At 43.6% G+C, this 18,120-nt stretch overlaps 1 protein-coding gene across 3 annotated transcripts in view; it reads right to left on the minus strand.

The window, feature by feature from the left end:
• The window catches only part of TRIP4 (thyroid hormone receptor interactor 4), an 88,889-nt gene that overhangs the window by 26,453 nt on the left and 44,316 nt on the right, over positions 1–18,120 (minus strand). For 2 of the 3 annotated variants that reach the window (XM_039468632.2, XM_039468631.2), the window contains 2 exons: positions 12,258–12,382; positions 10,255–10,346 (listed from right to left, as the gene is read on the minus strand). In XM_039468632.2, the coding sequence (XP_039324566.1) occupies positions 10,255–10,346; positions 12,258–12,382 (217 nt within the window). The remainder of the gene's footprint in view (positions 1–10,254; positions 10,347–12,257; positions 12,383–18,120) is intronic. The other variant, XR_005579302.2, reaches the window with a different exon arrangement.

Consider the following 18,120-nt stretch of genomic DNA (forward strand, 5'->3'; position numbering starts at 1 on the left):
GGGATTACAGGCTTGAGCCACCGCGCCCGGCTTTTTTTCTTTTTTCAATCTACCATCATGGTATTCCACGCAGCATTGTTTCTACAGGACTTGTCTTTTTTTTTTTTTTTAAAGACGGAGTTTCACTCTTGTTACCCAGGCTGGAGTGCAATGGTGCAATCTCGGCTCACTGCAACCTCTGCCTCCTGGGTTCAGGCAATTCTCCTGCCTCAGCCTCCAAAGTAGCTGGGACTACAGGCGTGCGCCACCATGCCCAGCTAATTTTTGTATTTTTAGTAGAGACAGGGTTTCACCATGTTGACCAGGATGGTCTCGATCTCTTGACCTCATGATCCACTCGCCCCGGCCTCCCAAAGTGCTGGGATTACAGGCAGGCGTGAGCCACTGCACCCAGCCGTTTTTTTTGTTTTGTTTTGTTTTGTTTTTGTTTTTGTTTTTTTTTTTTTTTTTTTTTTTAGACGGAGTTTCGCTCTTTTTACCCAGGCTGGAGTGCAATGGCGCGATCTCGGCTCACCGCAACCTCCGCCTCCTGGGTTCAGGCAATTCTCCTGCCTCAGCCTCCTGAGTAGCTGGGATTATAGGCACGCACCACCATGCCCAGCTAATTTTTTGTATTTTTAGTAGAGACGGGGTTTCACCATGTTGACCAGGTTGGTCTCGATCTCTCGACCTCGTGATCCACCCGCCTCGGCCTCCCAAAGTGCTGGGATTACAGGATTGAGCCACCGCGCCCGGCCTTGTTTTGTTTTTTGTTTTTAAAAGAAGCTTCTTCTTTTAACACTCCCTCCCATCCTACTTCCAGCCATGCAAAGTTAGGATTTAGGTCCCATCTTTGGTGCATTCCACTATTCATGTAATAATTATTATGGTTGGGTTTTTTTGTCTCAGTTTCATCTAGTATACTAAAAGATCTAGAGGGAATGGAATACTGTTGTTAAAACTCTGGATTCTAAGCATTTAACCCAGTGCCTGGCACATGACGGATAGTCAATAAATACTTAATGAATGTATGATTATATAATATTCTGAGCAATAATATCTTTTTTATTTTTAGGTGAGGTCTTGTTCTATCACTGAGGCTGGAGTACAGTGGTGCAATCTGCTCATTGCAACCTCCTGGGCTCAAGGAGTCCTCCCATTTCAGCCTCCTAAGTAGCTGGGATTACAGGTGCACGCTACCACACCCAGCTAATTTTTGTATTTTTTGTAGAAATGGGGTTCCACCATGTTGCCCAGGCTGGTCTCGAACTCCTGGGCTCAAGTGACCTGCCCACCTCAGCCTCCCAAAGTGCTGGGATTACAGGCATGAGCTATCATGCCTGGCCAATAATATCTTCAATTAAAAGGTAAGCTGCCACTTGATTTACATGGCAGACTAGATGACAAACCAAGAAGTGTTGAACAGATTCTAAGAAGACAGCAAGACTACAGCATATTCCTTCCAGATAAAATAGACTACTTTCTCTAAGCCTTGCTTTACTTAAAGGTAAAATAAGGCCGGGCGCGGTGGCTCACACCTGTAATCCCAGCACTTTGGGAGGCCGAGGCGGGTGGATCACGAGGTCGAGAAATCGAGACCATCCTGGTCAACATGGTGAAACCCCGTCTCTACTAAAACAAAAAAATTAGCCGGGCATGGTGGTGCACGCCTGTAGTCCCAGCTACTCGGGAGGCTGAGGCAGGAGAATTGCTTGAACCCAGGAGGCGGAGGTTGCAGTGAGCCGAGATCGCACCACTCCACTCCAGCCTGGGTAACAAGAGCGAAACTCCATCTCAAAAAAAGAAAAAAATAAAAATAAAAAAAGGTAAAATAAAGGCATCACATCAAGTGATAGATTCTACCTACATAAAACCTCTTGTATCAGTTCCTGTCTTGCCTAATTCCACCGGCATTATCCTAGAACAGATTTTTCAGATATCTCTACCCTGGACTACAACTGTCTTCTCACTAGTCTTCCCATCTTCAGATTCTCTCCACTTCATCTTCCACATTTCTGTCAAATTAGTTTTCCCTTAAGCAAGCCTCAGATCATGTTAATGCCTCAAAAAAACTTCAAAACACTTTTATCCCATTTCACAACTGACTATAGCCTATCATTCAAAACTAACAATCATCTGACCAAACCTACCTTTCTATTTTACTTTTTATTTTTATTTATTTTTAATTTTTTAATTTTTTTATTTTTTATTATTTTTATTTATTTATTTATTTATTTTTTGAGACGGAGTTTCGCCCTTGTTACCCAGGCTGGAGTGCAATGGCGCGATCTCGGCTCACCGCAACCTCCGCCTCCTGGGCTCAGGCAATTCTCCTGCCTCAGCCTCCTGAGTAGCTGGGATTACAGGCACGTGCCACCATGCCCAGCTAATTTTTTGCACTTTTAGTAGAGACGGGGTTTCACCATGTTGACCAGGATGGTCTCGATCTCTCGACCTCGTGATCTACCCTCCTCGGCCTCCCAAAGTGCTGGGATTACAGGCTTGAGCCACCGCGCCCGGCAATTTTTTTATTTTTTAAGATGGGGTTTCACCATGTTGGTCAGGCTGGTATTGAACTCCCGACCTCAGGTGATCCGCCCGCCTTGGCCTCCAAAGTGCTGGGATTACGGGCTTGAGTCACCGTGCACAGCCTATTTTGTTTTTTTATATTGTTTATATACATATGTACCTAGCAGTCTTTCAAACATCTGAGGACAGAATCTACAGCTGATTCATCCTTTTGTTTCCCTCAGTGTCTAGAACAGGGTCTGATTTATAATAGGCACTCAAGTATTTTTTATTTATTTACTTTTTTTTTTCCAGACGGTCTTGCTCTGTTACCCAGGCTAGAGTGTAGTGGCGCAATCTCGGCCCACTGCAAGCTCCACCTCCTAGGTTCAAGCAATTCTCCTGCCTCAGCCACCCAAGTAGCTGGGATTATAGGCATGCACCACCACACCCAGATCATTTTTGTATTTTCAGAAGAGACAGGGTTTCATCACATTGGCCAGGCTGGTCTCCAACACCTGACCTTAAGTGTTACACCCACTTTGGGCTCCCAAAGTGCTGGGATTACAAGCGTAAGCCATCATGCCTGGCTCAAATATTTATTAATGAATAAATATATATGAAAATCTTAAGAATTTCATATTCATTTTCAGAAGAAAAACAAAACACTAAATACATGAAACATAGGAGGCTGAGGCGGGTGAATCATGAGGTCAGGAGTTCAAGACCAGCCTGGCCAAGATGGTGAAACCCTGTCTCACAAAAGGAAAAAGAAAATCCTTCATTTTCTGATTTCTCACCTCTTAGACTCACAGACAATCCATTGATGATAGAAGCTGATTATTTCCACATACGATGTGATACTTGGACTATTCCTAAAGATCTATGTTGCTTGGATACTTTTTTTTTTCACTTTAAAAAAATTGTTTATTTTTCTTCTAGCAAATTCTCCTAGATCCTGAGGATAATCTTCTAGAAGAAGGAACAAGTAACATTCTCTTTCCAAGTGGAAGACTGCAAATCTACTGCTGATGTCAATTATTGGAAACAGGCACCCAGCAGTATAACTGCTTCAGTATAATTCCTGAAGATAGGGTCTTGGCTCTTATAAAAGCCATAAGATCAAATAGACTAAAGGGTCAGTAAGCTGGCAGGAAAGGAATGGATTCAGTTCACAAGAAATAGAATAATCAATGACCTTGGAGATTTCAGACAAATCAGATGTTCTATTGAAGGCAGGGATATAAATAGCACAAACAACACACAGAAGTAGAATCAAAAGCCACCAACTCAACTTTTTGTTTGAAAACTTGTTAGGTCTAGAGAACTGTTCAAACCACAGCTGCTAATGGTTATGGATTTGGCAATCAAAATGTCTTTGTTAAAAAAAAAAAGTTTTAACTGCCTTACTATTGAGGTTACAAACCACAGCCTTGATGTATTGTTGCAGTCAACATCCTCCCTGCTGTTTTTGAGAGCTTTCATCTGCTGCTGGCAGATAAAATGCTGGCAAACAGCAAGGGCTCCTTCAGGAGAATCAGAGGAGAAGCTTTAATGAGATGGCTCTCATCATCTACCTTTTTACCCTGAGTTGAACCCATAGCCTTTTATGTATCACTTCTACCTTCTTTAGGATGATCCTCTGCCAATACTCAAGAGGGCTGAAGGTCTAGAGGGATTTTTTTTTTTTTTTTTTTTTTTTTCTGGCATAAATTAGTCATGCTGGCCATACTAGTCTTAGAAGATAAAAGGAAGACTATAATGTTCATGGCTCAGGGGAAAGCATATATCTTTTTTCTTTCTTTCTTTTTTTTTGGACTTTCCACCTGTAAGTATGTATCTTTTAAAGCCACTTAACAGCATAATGCGCTTGATTTTAAAACAACCACTAACAAAACTTTTTCAGTTTTCTTTCCTTTTTTTTTTTTTAAGAGGATTAAATGATCATAGTATGCCAAAAATAGTGAGGACTTAGTGTATTTGAATTTATCAAAGAAAGGCCAAGAATGTGAGGTCAGAAGTAAATTACTGAGTTTTTTGGGAGGAATGAAAAGGGGACAGTATAGAGAGACAAAATGTGGTCCAAGTCACACAGGAAGTTAGTTTCAGTTGAAATAAAAATTACTAGATCCACACTAGTTTTCAAAGAAAATGCGATTCGGCTGGGTGATAAATGAATATGGAGATATTGAAGGAAGACACAGGTTAGGAAACTACTTCCTGGATTGTTCTTTCTCAGTGAGTTGACCTGTGAGAATAAAGAAAAATCAAACACACAACACTCCTAAATTGTACATACCATGATATCAGTTCTGCAGTAGGTAAATAGGTAGCGCATGTGCAGGTGGGGGATTAATTTATGCTCAAAGTTTTGGGATGCATGTTATATCCACCTCTTAGAGAGCCATAATCTACACTAGCATATTAAGGACTCTGAGATGTTCTATAGTAAACAGATCTGTTTAATCCAAAGATATTTCCCAAATTTGTGTTTCAGAGAACACCCATGCCATGGAATAGTTTCTTAAATGCTAGGCAACTGGCATTATTCCTAAACTCTCATCTCATTCATTCAGAAACAAGAATGGGGTTGGTATAACAGACTAGACAAGTACACTTTCTTTTTTTTTTTTTTTTTTGAGACGGAGTTTCGCTCTTGTTACCCGGGCTGGAGTGCAATGGCGCGATCTCGGCTCACCGCAACCTCCGCCTCCTGGGTTCAGGCAATTCTCCTGCCTCAGCCTCCTGAGTAGCTGGGATTACAGGCATGCGCCACCATGCCCAGCTAATTTTTTGTATTTTTAGTAGAGACGGGGTTTCACCATGGTGATCAGGATGGTCTCGATCTTTTGGCCTCGTGATCCACCTGCCTCGGCCTCCCAAAGTGCTGGGATTACAGGCTTGAGCCACCGCGCCCGGCCTGCAAGTACACTTTCTACATCACAGAACTCTAGCTCAAACAGACACAGGTAAATTACAAAGAGTGGTCTTGATATTTTCTAAGAGGCAGCCAAATACCAAAGCTGCAACATTTAAAAGTGATAAACTTTTTTTTTTTTTTTTTTTTTTAGACGGAATTTCGCTCTCGTTACCCAGGCTGGAGTGCAATGGCGCGATCTCGGCTCACCGCAACCTCCGCCTCTTGGGTTCAGGCAGTTCTGCTGCCTCAGCCTCCTGAGTAGCTGGGATTACAGGCACGCGCCACCATACCCAGCTAATTTTTGTATTTTTAGTAGAGACGGGGTTTCACCATGTTGACCAGGATGGTCTCGATCTCTTGACCTCGTGATCCACCCGCCTCGGCCTCCCAAAGTGCTGGGATTACAGGCTTGAGCCACCGCGCCCAGCCGTGATAAACTCTTTACTCAATAAATAAGAGTCAAATAGCCGCACGCCCGGCCGTGATAAACTCTTTACTCAATAAATAAGAGTCAAATAGCCAGGCGCGGTGGCTCAAGCCTGTAATCCCAGCACTTTGGGAGGCCGAGGCGGGTGGATCACGAGGTCAAGAGATCGAGACCATCCTGGTCAACATGGTGAAACCCCGTCTCTACTAAGAATACAAAAATTAGCTGGGCATGGTGGCGCGCGCCTGTAATCCCAGCTACTAGGGAGGCGGAGGCAGGAGAATTGCCTGAACCCAGGAGGCGGAGGTTGCGGTGAGCCGAGATCGCGCCATTGCACTCCAGCCTGGGTAACGAGAGCGAAACTCCGTCTCAAAAAAAAAAAAAAAAAAAATTAGCTGGGCATGGTGACGCGTGCCTGTAATCCCAGCTACTTGGGAGGCTGAGGCAGGAGAATTGCCTGAACCCAGGAGGCGGAGGTTGCAGTGAGCCGAGATTGCACCATTGCACTCCAGCCTGGGTAACGAGAGTGAAAACTCCGTCTCAAAAAAAAAAAGAGTCAAACAGGGCTAACATCAATTCTGAATAAAGGCATATGCTACCCTCAAACACAGAAAAGAAACAGTAAAGGTGCGGTGGCTCACACTTGTAATCCCAGCACTTTGGGAGGCTGAGGTGGGTAAATCACCTAAGGTCAGAAGTTCCAGACCAGTCTGACCAACATGGTGAAACCCTGTCTCTACTAAAAATATTTTAAAAATTACCCAGGCATGGCGGCACATGCCTGTAATCTCAGCTACTCAGGAAAGTAAAGCAGGAGAATCGCTTCAACCTGGTAGGTGGAGGCTGTAGTGAGCTGAGATCACACCACTGCACTCCAGCCTGGTCAACAGAGAGAGACTCTGTCTCAAAACCAAAACGAACAAACAAACAAACAAAAACAAACAGAAAAACGGTGGAAAAAAGCTACAGAAAAGCTGACCATAGGGAAAACGGGTAAAATGGGTATGGCATTCCCATGTCCGATGAAGCCTAGTGGCTTCTGGCTTCTGGTATATTTTAATGTTACATATAAGAGACATTCAAAAAGAGAGTTGCCAGCACCTCCAGCTGGGAACATCTGGGAGGCTTCCTGCACTTCTACATGCTGTCTGCAGCAACCTCAGGACAAGAGACAGAATATAAGCTCAAGGAGAAGTATCATGAAAAAGAGTTATCCTTCAGAAACCAACAAAACTTGTTTTAATTAGATTTCTAAGTCCTATAACCCTTATAATAGATCTGGATTATAGTTTCCTACCCTTCTCTACACAAATTTGTGGCACAAAGAAGACTGGCTGTCTAGAGATTGAAATTATTTGACTTTGTATCAGGTGGTGGTTTGCTTGATCAATAGATGAGAAAATAAAGCAAGGCCCCTTGCCAAAAACCATCATCCACACTACCAGATGCTCCTGGGTTCTATTTTAGAACACAAATACATAGGAAGAAAACAGAATGCAGCATGTTATACTATGCTGTTAATGACTGTGAGTCTCTAAAACTGTAAAGCCTATACCAATGTAAGATATTTTTATGATATTACTTCTAGACTCGGGGATGGGGGGAGAAAAGGGAGAAGGGAGGAAGAAAGTAGACATTGAAAAAAAATGGGCAAAGGCTCAGACGGATAGTCCAGCCTCCATGTGTCTATGGTTTTACCTGGATCTGGATCAGATACTAAGAGAAGAACAAAAGGCTAGAATTCAAAATTCACACTGAAATGCATGCATTGTACTCACATAATCAGAGGAGGTCGAGGAGGTAACCCACAAGAAAACAAAAGACGCAAATATAGAGGGATGACAAGTGTTAGCCAGGCACGGTGATATATGCCTATAGTCCCAGCTACTGGGAGGCCAAGGTGGGAGGATCACTTAAGCCCAAGAGGCAGCGGTTGCAGTGAGCCAAGACTGGCACTCCAGCCTGGGCAATACAGTGAGACCCTGTTTCCAATAAATAAACAAACAAATAAATAAATACATAAATACATAAAGAGTAAAGAACAGAGAGGGTGAAATGGCTGGGAATAGTAAAGGAAAAAAGTAGACAGTAATGAGAGTCATGAAAGGTAAGAAAGTCTGAAAAACAGGCCGGGCGCGGTGGCTCAAGCCTGTAATCCCAGCACTTTGGGAGGCCGAGGCGGGTGGATCACGAGGTCGAGAGATCGAGATCATCCCGGTCAACATAGTGAAACCCCGTCTCTACTAAAAATACAAAAAATTAGCTGGGCATGGTGGCACGTGCCTGTAATCCCAGCTACTCGGGAGGCTGAGGCAGGAGAATTGCCTGAACCCAGGAGGTGGAGGTTGTGGTGAGCCGAGATCGCGCCATTGCACTCCAGCCTGGGTAACAAGAGCGAAACTCTGTCTCAAAAAAAAAAAAAAAAAAGTCTGAAAAACAGAGAATTTGCTGAGATAAATGAAACTGAAGCATGTTTTCTTCAGCACAGTGGTGGAAGCCCTATTATCTAAAGTAACTGTTCAGAAAACAGGAAAACCATACTATTAGGTAAGACTCTTTGTGCTTCGAGGATGGACTTTTCTTATTTTGGATTTCTGCTAGTTTTGAGTCTAAACGTAAGGGTCCTATATTTCAGGAATTTTCTAATTAAGTTAAAGTCTTTCAGCTCCCTCTGCTGTTCAAACATGTACTATAGTTATGTCAGTTCAATTTTATTTTTATTTTTATTTTTTTTTTTTTGAGATGGAGTCTTGCTCTGCTGCTAGGCTGGAGTGCAGTGGTGTGATCTTGGCTCACTGCAACCTCTGCTACCAGGTTCAAGTGATTCTCCTGCCTCAGTGTCCCAAGTAGCTAGGATTACAGGTGCCTGCCACCACACCTGGCTAATTTTTTTTTTTTTTTTAATTTTTAGTTGAGATGGGAGTTTCACTGTGTTTCGATCTCCTGACCTCGTGATCCACCCACCTCGGCTTCCCAAAGTGCTGGGATTACAGGCGTGAAGCACAACGCTGGCCTTTTTCTTTTTGAGACAATTTTGCTCTGTTACCCAGGCTGGAGTGCAGTGGCATGATCTCAGCTCACTACAACCTCCACCTCCCGGGTTTAAGCCGTTCTGCCTCAGCCTCCTGAGCAGCTGGGATTACAGGTGTGTGCCACTACATGTGGCTAATTGTGTGTGTGTGTGTGTGTGTGTGTGTTTGTGTATAAATATATATATATATTTTTTTGACACGGAGTTTTGTTCTTGTTGCCAGGCTGGAGTATAGTGGTGTGATCTTGGCTCAATGCAACCTCTGCTTCCTGGGTTCAAGTAATTCTTCTGTCTCAGCCTCCCAAGTAACTGGGATTACAGGTGCCCACCACCATGCCCAGCTAAGTTTTTGTATTTTTTTTTTTTTTTTGAGACGGAGTTTCACTCTTGTTACCCAGGCTGGAGTGCAATGGCACAATCTCGGCTCACCGCAACCTCCGCCTCCTGGGCTCAAGCAATTCTCCTGCCTCAGCCTCCTAAGCAGCTGGGATTACAGGCACGCGCCACCACGCCCAGCTAATTTTTTGTATTTTTAGTAGAGATGGGGTTTCACCATGTTGACCAGGATGGTCTCGATCTCTCGACCTCGTGATCCACCCGCCTCAGCCTCCCAAAGTGCTGGGATTACAGGCTTGAGCCACCGCGCCCGGCTTGTTTTTGTATTTTTAATAGAGACAGGGTTTCATCACATTGGCCAGACTGGTCTCAAACTCCTGACCTCAGGGGATCCGCCTGCCTCAGTCTCCCAAAGTGCTCGGATTACAGGCATGAGTCACTGCACCAGGTCAATTTTTGTATTTTTTGTAGAGGTGGGGTTTCACCATGTTGGTCAGGCTGGTCTTGAATTCCTGATCTCAGGTGATCCACCTGCCTTGGCCTCCCAAAGTGCAGGGATTACATGCATAAGCAACCATGCCTGGCCTGTCAGTTCAATCTTTAGTGACCCAAATAAAATGTATGAATACATACATATGTATATTCATACATAAATACACAAACCTCCTTCCAAGTATGGCTTAGTCCTTGCAATCAGAGTCAAATATATTTGCCTATCATGAGTTCAATAGCCTGGACCAAAAGCTCCAGAATTAGCAATAACAGATCCTACTATTCCCACCCTCCAACTAAAATAATTCAAGGAATAATCAAGGATTTTTGCAAGGTTTTCGTAAAGGACGAAGACCCTATACTTGTTAACTGGAATATGACAATGGCTTTTTATACAGAAATTTATATGCACCAGGCTGGGCGTGGTGGCTCACACCTATAATCCCAGCACTTTGAGAGGCCAAGGTGGGAGGATCACTTGAGGTCAGGAGTTCAAGACCAGCCTGGCCAACATGGCGAAACCCTGTCTCTGCTTAAAGAAAAAAAGTATTCTTTACTTACCTGCTCCTTAAATTGCTTCTGGGACAAGCAGTCAATTAGGTCCACACAGCCCAGTAGACAACCTGACGGATAGTCATTAGGAAATTCCACATCTGAATCAGGAATAACAAAAGGATTGAATAAATTTCCTTCTTTGTGATCTTGGACCTCAGGAATCTGTTTTCAATTCTGAACAAATATTAATAACTTTTTCCATTATCTATTTGTAGACATAAGAAAAACAGTGAGATTTACTTGGCACAACTATTCGTATTTTAGCAAAAATATACAGTGAGTGGCTCGCTTAGGTCATTATCTACATGCTAAGCTAGAAAAGTTTTCCTTTGCCCTCATACCATCAAAGTTCAAGGACCCCACAAATTCATTCTAAACAAATTAATTCTACTATATGCAATTGTATCAGATTGGACTTTGGTAGTGATGAGTTTTGGAACCAAAGAAAGGCAGTTACAGATGACAAAAAAAAAAAAAAGATTAAAATGTGAGAAACATGCTCTTAGGCTGGGTGAGGTGGGTCACATCTGTAACCCCAGCACTTTGGGAGGCCAAGGCAGGAGGATTACTTGAGGTCAGAGTTCAAGACCAGCCTCAGCCAACATGGTGAAACCCTGTCTCTACTAAAAATACAAAAAATTAGCCAGGTGTGGTACCACGTGCCTGTAGTTCCTGCTACTCAGAAGGCTGAGGCAGGAGAATCACTTGAACCTGGAAGGCAGAGGTTGCAGTGAGGAGAGATCATGCCACTACACTCCAGCCTGGGTGACAGAACGAGTCTCTGTCTCAAAAAAAAAATTTTTTTTTTTTTTTTTTTGAGACAAAGTTTCGCTCTTGTTGCCCAGGCAATGGCATGATCTCAGCTCACCGCAACCTCTGCCTCCTGGGTTCAAGCAATTTTTCTGCTTCAGCCTCCTGAGTGGCTGGGATTACAGGCATGTGCCACCATGCCCAGGTAATTTTGTATTTTTTTTTTTTTTTTGAGACGGAGTTTCGCCCTTGTTACCCAGGCTGGAGTGCAATGGCGCCATCTCGGCTCACCGCAACCTCCGCCTCCTGGGGTCAGGCAATTCTCCTGCCTCAGCCTCCTGAGTAGCTGGGATTACAGGCACGTGCCACCATGCCCAGCTAATTTTTTGCACTTTTAGTAGAGACAGGGTTTCACCATGTTGACCAGGATGGTCTCGATCTCTCGACCTCGTGATCCACCCGCCTCAGCCTCCCAAAGTGCTGGGATTACAGGCTTGAGCCACTGCGCCCGGCGCAGTTTTGTATTTTTAGTAGAGATGGGATTTCTTCATGTTGGTCAGGCTGGTCTCGAACTCCCGATTTCAGGTGATCTGCCCTCCTTGGCCTCCCAAAGTGCTAAGATTATAGGCGTGAGCCACGGTACCCAGCCAAGAAAGGAAGCATGCACTTTTTATTCCTAGTGATTCTTTGAGGCTGTTTCTTAGAAATGTTTAAAGATGGTTGCATTGTTATCCTTTTATTCTACCTTTAAAACAACTGTAAGAGCTGGGTAAGAGGAAGGAAAAACAGGATGTCCAAAGGTCAGAAGTCTTCTTGAGGATCCAAAGTTAGTATTCTTGGGGTGATTCCCAAAATAAGTTGCTTAAGTAAATCAACTCTGATGCTCAAATCCAGTAGTAGGTGTCTATTTAGGCCACTCTAAATAAAAATTCCTGTTTGGTTGTTTTCCCAGTGTAAGGATACCAGAGTTTACATTAGTCATTTTGCCTTCAGAATAAAGAAGATGTTGATTTTCTCAGATAAAAAAATTAACACTAGTTGGTTTCTTGTGTTGGAAATTGATATTTTTATTTGCGCTGTTCTACAGATTAATGCTTTCAATGCTGTCAATGATTTACCACCAAACAAACAAACAAATACAGAGTTTAAAAGTCCCTTTTAACGAAGAAAAAGCCAAAGGAAGAAGGAAGTGAAAGAAGACGAACGTCAATGACTTCTCTTGACGAAGTAAAATTGAAAGGAGAACATACAACTGTTACCTTTCCCACGAAGAAGACGGTATGTAGCCTGGAGTTCTGAGACTTCTTGAGGAGAGGGTTTTTTGGCTGTGGCTGCTATCCAAAGTCGTCCTCTGTGGGGAGTGTACCAGGATCTGCCCTCTACCCTTGAACAAACACAAATTAGTGGGAGTGATCTAAATTCTAGTTTCCTGGAAGATCCTATGATATATAACAAATCCCATAGCAAATTATCCAGTTGAACCAAGAGGTCTATAGATGATGCTTTACCAGGAAGGATATTTTTTGTCAAAAACACTTCTTTCTCATAATACCTTTCATTTGAGGATGAATTCTGTCCACAATTTCTCCTATACAAGAACAATGATAAGTCATCTTTCTCAACTCCTGCCTGCTTTTCACCTGATCCCTACAACTCAGACTTGGAGCCCTCACCAGTCTTGGTGCTTCTAAAATACAAATCCTATTATTTTCTCTCTCTCTCTCTCTTTCTCTCTCTGTCTCCTCCCCTCCTTCCCTTCCTTCCTTCTTTTTCTTCCTTCCTTCCTTTTCTTTTTTTTTTTTTTGAGACGGAGTTTCGCTCTTGTTACCCAGGCTGGAGTGCAATGGCACGATCTCGGCTCACCGCAACCTCCGCCTCCTGGGTTCAGGCAATTCTCCTGCCTCAGCCTCCTGAGTAGCTGGGATTACAGGCACGTGCCACCATGCCCAGCTAATTTTTTGTATTTTTAGTAGAGACGGGGTTTCACCATGTTGACCAGGATGGTCTCGATCTCTCGACCTTATGATCCACCCGCCTCGGCCTCCCAAAGTGCTGGGATTACAGGCTTGAGCCACCGCGCCCGGCTCCCTTCCTTCCTTTTCTTTCTATCTGTCTGTCTGTCTGTCTGTCTGTCTATCTAACTATCTATCTATCTACCTAATTTGAGACGGAGTTTCAGTTTTCTTGTCCAGGCTGGAGTGCAGCAGTGCTATCTTGGCTCACTGCAACCTCCACCTCCAGGGTTCAAGCAATTCTCCTGCCTCAGCCTCTGGAGTAGCTGAGATTACAGGCATGCACCACCACACCTGGCTAATTTTGTATTTTTAGTAGAGATGGGATTTCTCCATGTTGGTGAGGGTGGTCTTAAACTCCCAATCTCTGGTGATCTGCCCACCTCAGCTTCCCAAAGTGCAGGGATTACAGGTATGAGCTACCACGCCCAGCACAAATCCTGTAATTTCAAGACATATAAGTCATCCCAGAGATATGGAAATCCTTGCCCTTGAGTCAAAGGCTAAACTTTTCCTGGAAGATTAGTTGATTTGTTCTCCAATCTGACAGAAAAATCCTCACCTACATATAACTCCCAAGAATGTTACTTTTTATTATTTACAATAATTTAAGTAAATAAAAATGCTTTAACTCTGAATTAGAACCACACCCATTTACATTTTTAAATTGTATTCAGGGTTTTCTTTGTGGACTATTAAACAACTTATGGACTAGTTTGAAAGAACCTGTAAGGAGAATAACAGCATGCCTTCAGAATTTAATCGCTACTTTCCAAGGGTTATAATGTTTCTTATTCCCTCCAACCAAATTAAATAAGGTACCTTGATAATATAACCCTCTCATCCCATTCTTATAGTGGAAAATGGGGTTATTAATTTTTCATATCCTTGGCTTTCCAACACAAATATATTGGAAGAGTGCCAGGCTTGTAGTAGGTGCACGATATGGGGAATGAACCAACGTATGTCTTCCCTCTACACCAAATAATCTGAAGAATTACTGGGAAAATGATTCCACAAATGTGGCAAAACCACCTGCTTTATTTCTGTGGGATTAAAATAAAGTGACTATGCACTAGATGCTGCTCACGCTGTTCGCTTCTGTGAGAAAATTTGAAACCAAATCCAAAATAGGATGAGAGAAATGTAAATACTCTGATTCCCTTAGCAGAAGGCAAGTTGTTTAGTTTTCTACTTTGGAAAAGGAAGACACCTAAATTGCAGAAAACTCAGTGAGAACAGACATCTAAGGGTTTGATCATCCTGGAGCAGAAGCGGATTTCCATGCACTTCTCTAATGGCACTTACAGACATGAACTATGAAATAATTAGGAGCCAAAGCAAGAACTGACCTTCAAGACAGGAGAAGAGGTGTAGTGCACCTTAACAAAGTAGAGAAATGGCAGCTAATAGTGAAACTGCCAAAGTAGAAATGATTATGCCTAAATGCTGATAATCATTTGTCTCTAAGTAATGTCTGAAGCGTGAACAGTAGAGAGGAAAGAGCAGTTTGAAAACCTGAACTCTAGTTCCATCTCTGTCACTAACTAGCTTCATATTTTACCTCTGCCTGCTTCAATATCCTCATTTGCCAAAGATTGTAATAATACTGGCCTAATCTACAGTCACATCTTGCTTAACAATGGGGATATGCTCTGAAAAATGTGTCTTTAGGCAATTTCAGATAGTATAACCTACTATGCACCTAGGCTACGGTATAGCCTCTTTTTCTTTTTTTTTTTTTTTTTTCCCTGAGATGGAGTTGGATTCTTGTTGCCCAAGCTGGAATACAATGCTGCGATCTCGGCTCACTGCCACCTCCACCTCTCAGGTTCAAGCAATTCTCCTGCCTCAGCCTCCCAGGTAGTCGGGATTAGAGGCACGCACCACCATGCCCAGCTATTTTTTTTTTTTTTGTATTTTTAGTAGAGATGGTGTTTCGCCATGTTGGATAGGCTGGTCTCGAACTCCTGACCTCAGGTAATCTACCCACCTTGGCCTCCCAAAGCGCTGGGATTATAGGCATGAGGCACTGTGTCCGGCAGCCTCTTGTTCTTAAGTTATAAACTTGTACAGCATGTTACTGTACAGAATACTGTAGGCAATTGGAACACAGTGATAACACTTTGTATATCTAAATATATCTAAACATAGAAAAGGTACAATAAAGGATGGGCACAATGGCTCACACCTATAAATCCCAGCACTTTGAGAGGTGGAGGCTGGTAGATCACCTGAGTTTGAGACCAGCCTGGCCAACAGGGCAAAACTCTATCTCTACTAAAAATAAAAAAATTAGCTGGGCGTGGTGGCACACGTCTGATCCCAGCTACTCAGGAGGTTGAGACAGGAAAATTGCTTGAACCTCGGAGGTGAAGGTTGCAGCAAGCCGAGATCATGCCATTGCACTCCAGCCTGGGCAACAGAGTGAGATTCTGTCTCAAAAAAAAAAAAAAAGAAAAAAGAAAGAAAGAAAAGGCACAGCAAAAATAGATATTATAATCTTTTTTTTTCCTTTTTTCTTTTGAGACGGAATCTCTCTCTGTTACACAGGCTAGAATGCACTGGCGTAACCTCAGCTCACTGCAACCTCCACCTCCAGGTTCAAGTGATTCTCCTGCCTCAGCCTTCTGAGTAGCTGGGATTATAGGCAAGTGCTACCACAACTGGCTAAATTTTTTGTATTTTTAGTAGAGATGGGGTTTCACCGTGTTAGCCAGGATGGTTTCAATCTCCTGACCTCATGATCTGCCCAACTCAGCCCAAAGTGCTGGGACTACTGGCGCCGGCCACACTGCACCTGAGTGTCTGGCTAATTTTTTGTGTTTTAAGTAGAGACAGGGTTTCATCATATTGGTCAGTCTGGTCTTGAACTCCTGACCTCAAATTATCCACCTGCCTCAGCCTCCCAATGTGCTGAGATTACAAGTGTGAGCCACTGAGCCTGGCCTAATTTCTCTACACCCTCAGCAACTTTATTGGTTGATTGAGTTTCACTCCTATTGCCCAGGCTGGAGGGCAATGGTGCGAGCTCGCCTCACTGCAACCTCCACCTCCCATGTTCAATCGATTCTCCTTTGTCAGCCTTTTGAGTAGCTGGGATTACAGGTGCCTACAACCACACCTGGCTAATTTTCTGCATTTTTAGGAGAGCTGGGGTTTCACTATGTTGGCCAGGCTGGTCTCAAACTCCTGACTTCAGATGATCCACCTGCCTTGGCCTTCCAAAGTGCTGCCATTACAGATGTGAGCCACCACCTTATTTATTTATTTTTTTTGGATAAGTTCCCTCTCTGTGGCCCAGGCTGGAGTGAGGTGGCGTGATCTGAGATCACTGCAGCTTTTGCCTCCCACGCTCAAGTGATTTTCCCACCTCAGCCTCCTAAGTGGCTGGGACAAGAGACACTCACCACACCTGGCTGATTTTTTGTATTTTTGGCAGAGATGGGGTTTCACCATGTTGCCTAGGCTGGTCTTGAACTCCTTGGCTCAAGTGATTTGTTCTCCTCAGCCTCCCAAAGTACTGGGATTACAGGTGTGAGCCACTACACCTTATTTTTATTTTTTGAGGTGGAGTCTTGCTCTGTCCCCAGGCTGGAGTGCAGTGGTATGATCTCAGCTCATTGCAACCTCCACCTCCCAGGTTCAAGTGATTCTCCTACCTCAGCCTCCTCAGTAGCTAGGACTATAGGTGCGCGCCACCATGCCCAGCTAATGTTTGTATTTTTAGTAGAGGTGGGATTTCACGATGTTGGCCAGGATGGTCTCAGTCTCTTGACCTTGTAATCTGCCTGCCATGGCTTCCGAAAGTGCTGGGATTACAGGTGTGAGCCACCACATTTGGTCTATTTCTGTTTTTTTTTTTTTTTTTTTTTTTTGAGACGGAGTTTCGCTCTTGTTACCCAGGCTGGAGTGCAATGGCGCGATCTCGGCTCACCACAACCTCCGCCTCCTGGGCTCAGGCAATTCTCCTGCCTCAGCCTCCTAAATCGCTGGGATTACAGGCACGCGCCACCACGCCCAGCTAGTTTTTTGTATTTTTAGTGGAGATGGGGTTTCACCATGTTGACCAGGATGGTCTCCATCTCTCGACCTCGTGATCCACCCGCCTCGGCCTCCCAAAGTGCTGGGATTACAGGCTTGAGCCACCGCGCCCGGCCTCTATTTTTAATTATAGCCAACCTACTGGGTGTGAAATGGTATCTCATGGTAATTTTGATTGACATTTCCCTAATTACCAAAGATGTTAGTATTATTTCTTGTGCTTATTGGCCACTTATATTTATTTATTTATTGGTAAAAAATCTATTCAAATTCTTTGCCTGTGGCTGGGCATGGTGGCTCACGCCTGTAATCCCAGCACTTTGGGAGGCCGAGGGGGGTGGATCACGAGGTCAAGAGATCGAGACCATCCTGGTCAACATGGTGAAACACCGTCTCTATTAAAAATACAAAAAAAATTAGCTGGGCATGGTAGAGCAAGAGCGAAACTCCGTCTCAGAAAAAAAAAAAAAAAATTCTTTGCCCATTATCCAGCACACGACTATATTTCATAGAGCTACCGCTTTGAAAACTGAAATTCTATTTAAGTATAAGGTATTTTACTGTTATGAGTTGGGACATTGACCAGCATATAAAATTCTAACAGAAAAAAATAAGAAGGAAAATAAAATATGTTGTAATGATAAATGAAAGACGAAAAACACAAACACATATATCATGCTCTTACCCTATAACAATTTACACAAGAAAAGTAGAAATGGCCAGGTGGGTGGTGGTTCACGCCTGTACTCCCAACACTTGGGAAGCCCAGGTGGAATGAATCACCTGAGGTCCGGAGTTAGAGACCAGTCTGACAAACATGGAGAAATCCCATCTCTACTAAAAATACAAAATTAGCCAGATATGGTGGCACATGCCTGTAATCCCAGCTACTCAGGAGGCTGAGGCAGGAGAATAATTTGAACCAGGGACGGAGGTTGCGGTGAACCGAGATTGCATCATTGTACTCCAGCCTGGGCAACAAGAGCGAAACTCAGTCTCAAAAGAAAAACAGAGGCCGGGCGCGGTGGCTCAAGCTTGTAATCCCAGCACTTTGGGAGGCCGAGGC

This window comes from Saimiri boliviensis, chromosome 2 (assembly GCF_048565385.1).
Source record: "Saimiri boliviensis isolate mSaiBol1 chromosome 2, mSaiBol1.pri, whole genome shotgun sequence".
Classification (NCBI taxonomy): Eukaryota; Metazoa; Chordata; class Mammalia; order Primates; family Cebidae; genus Saimiri; species Saimiri boliviensis.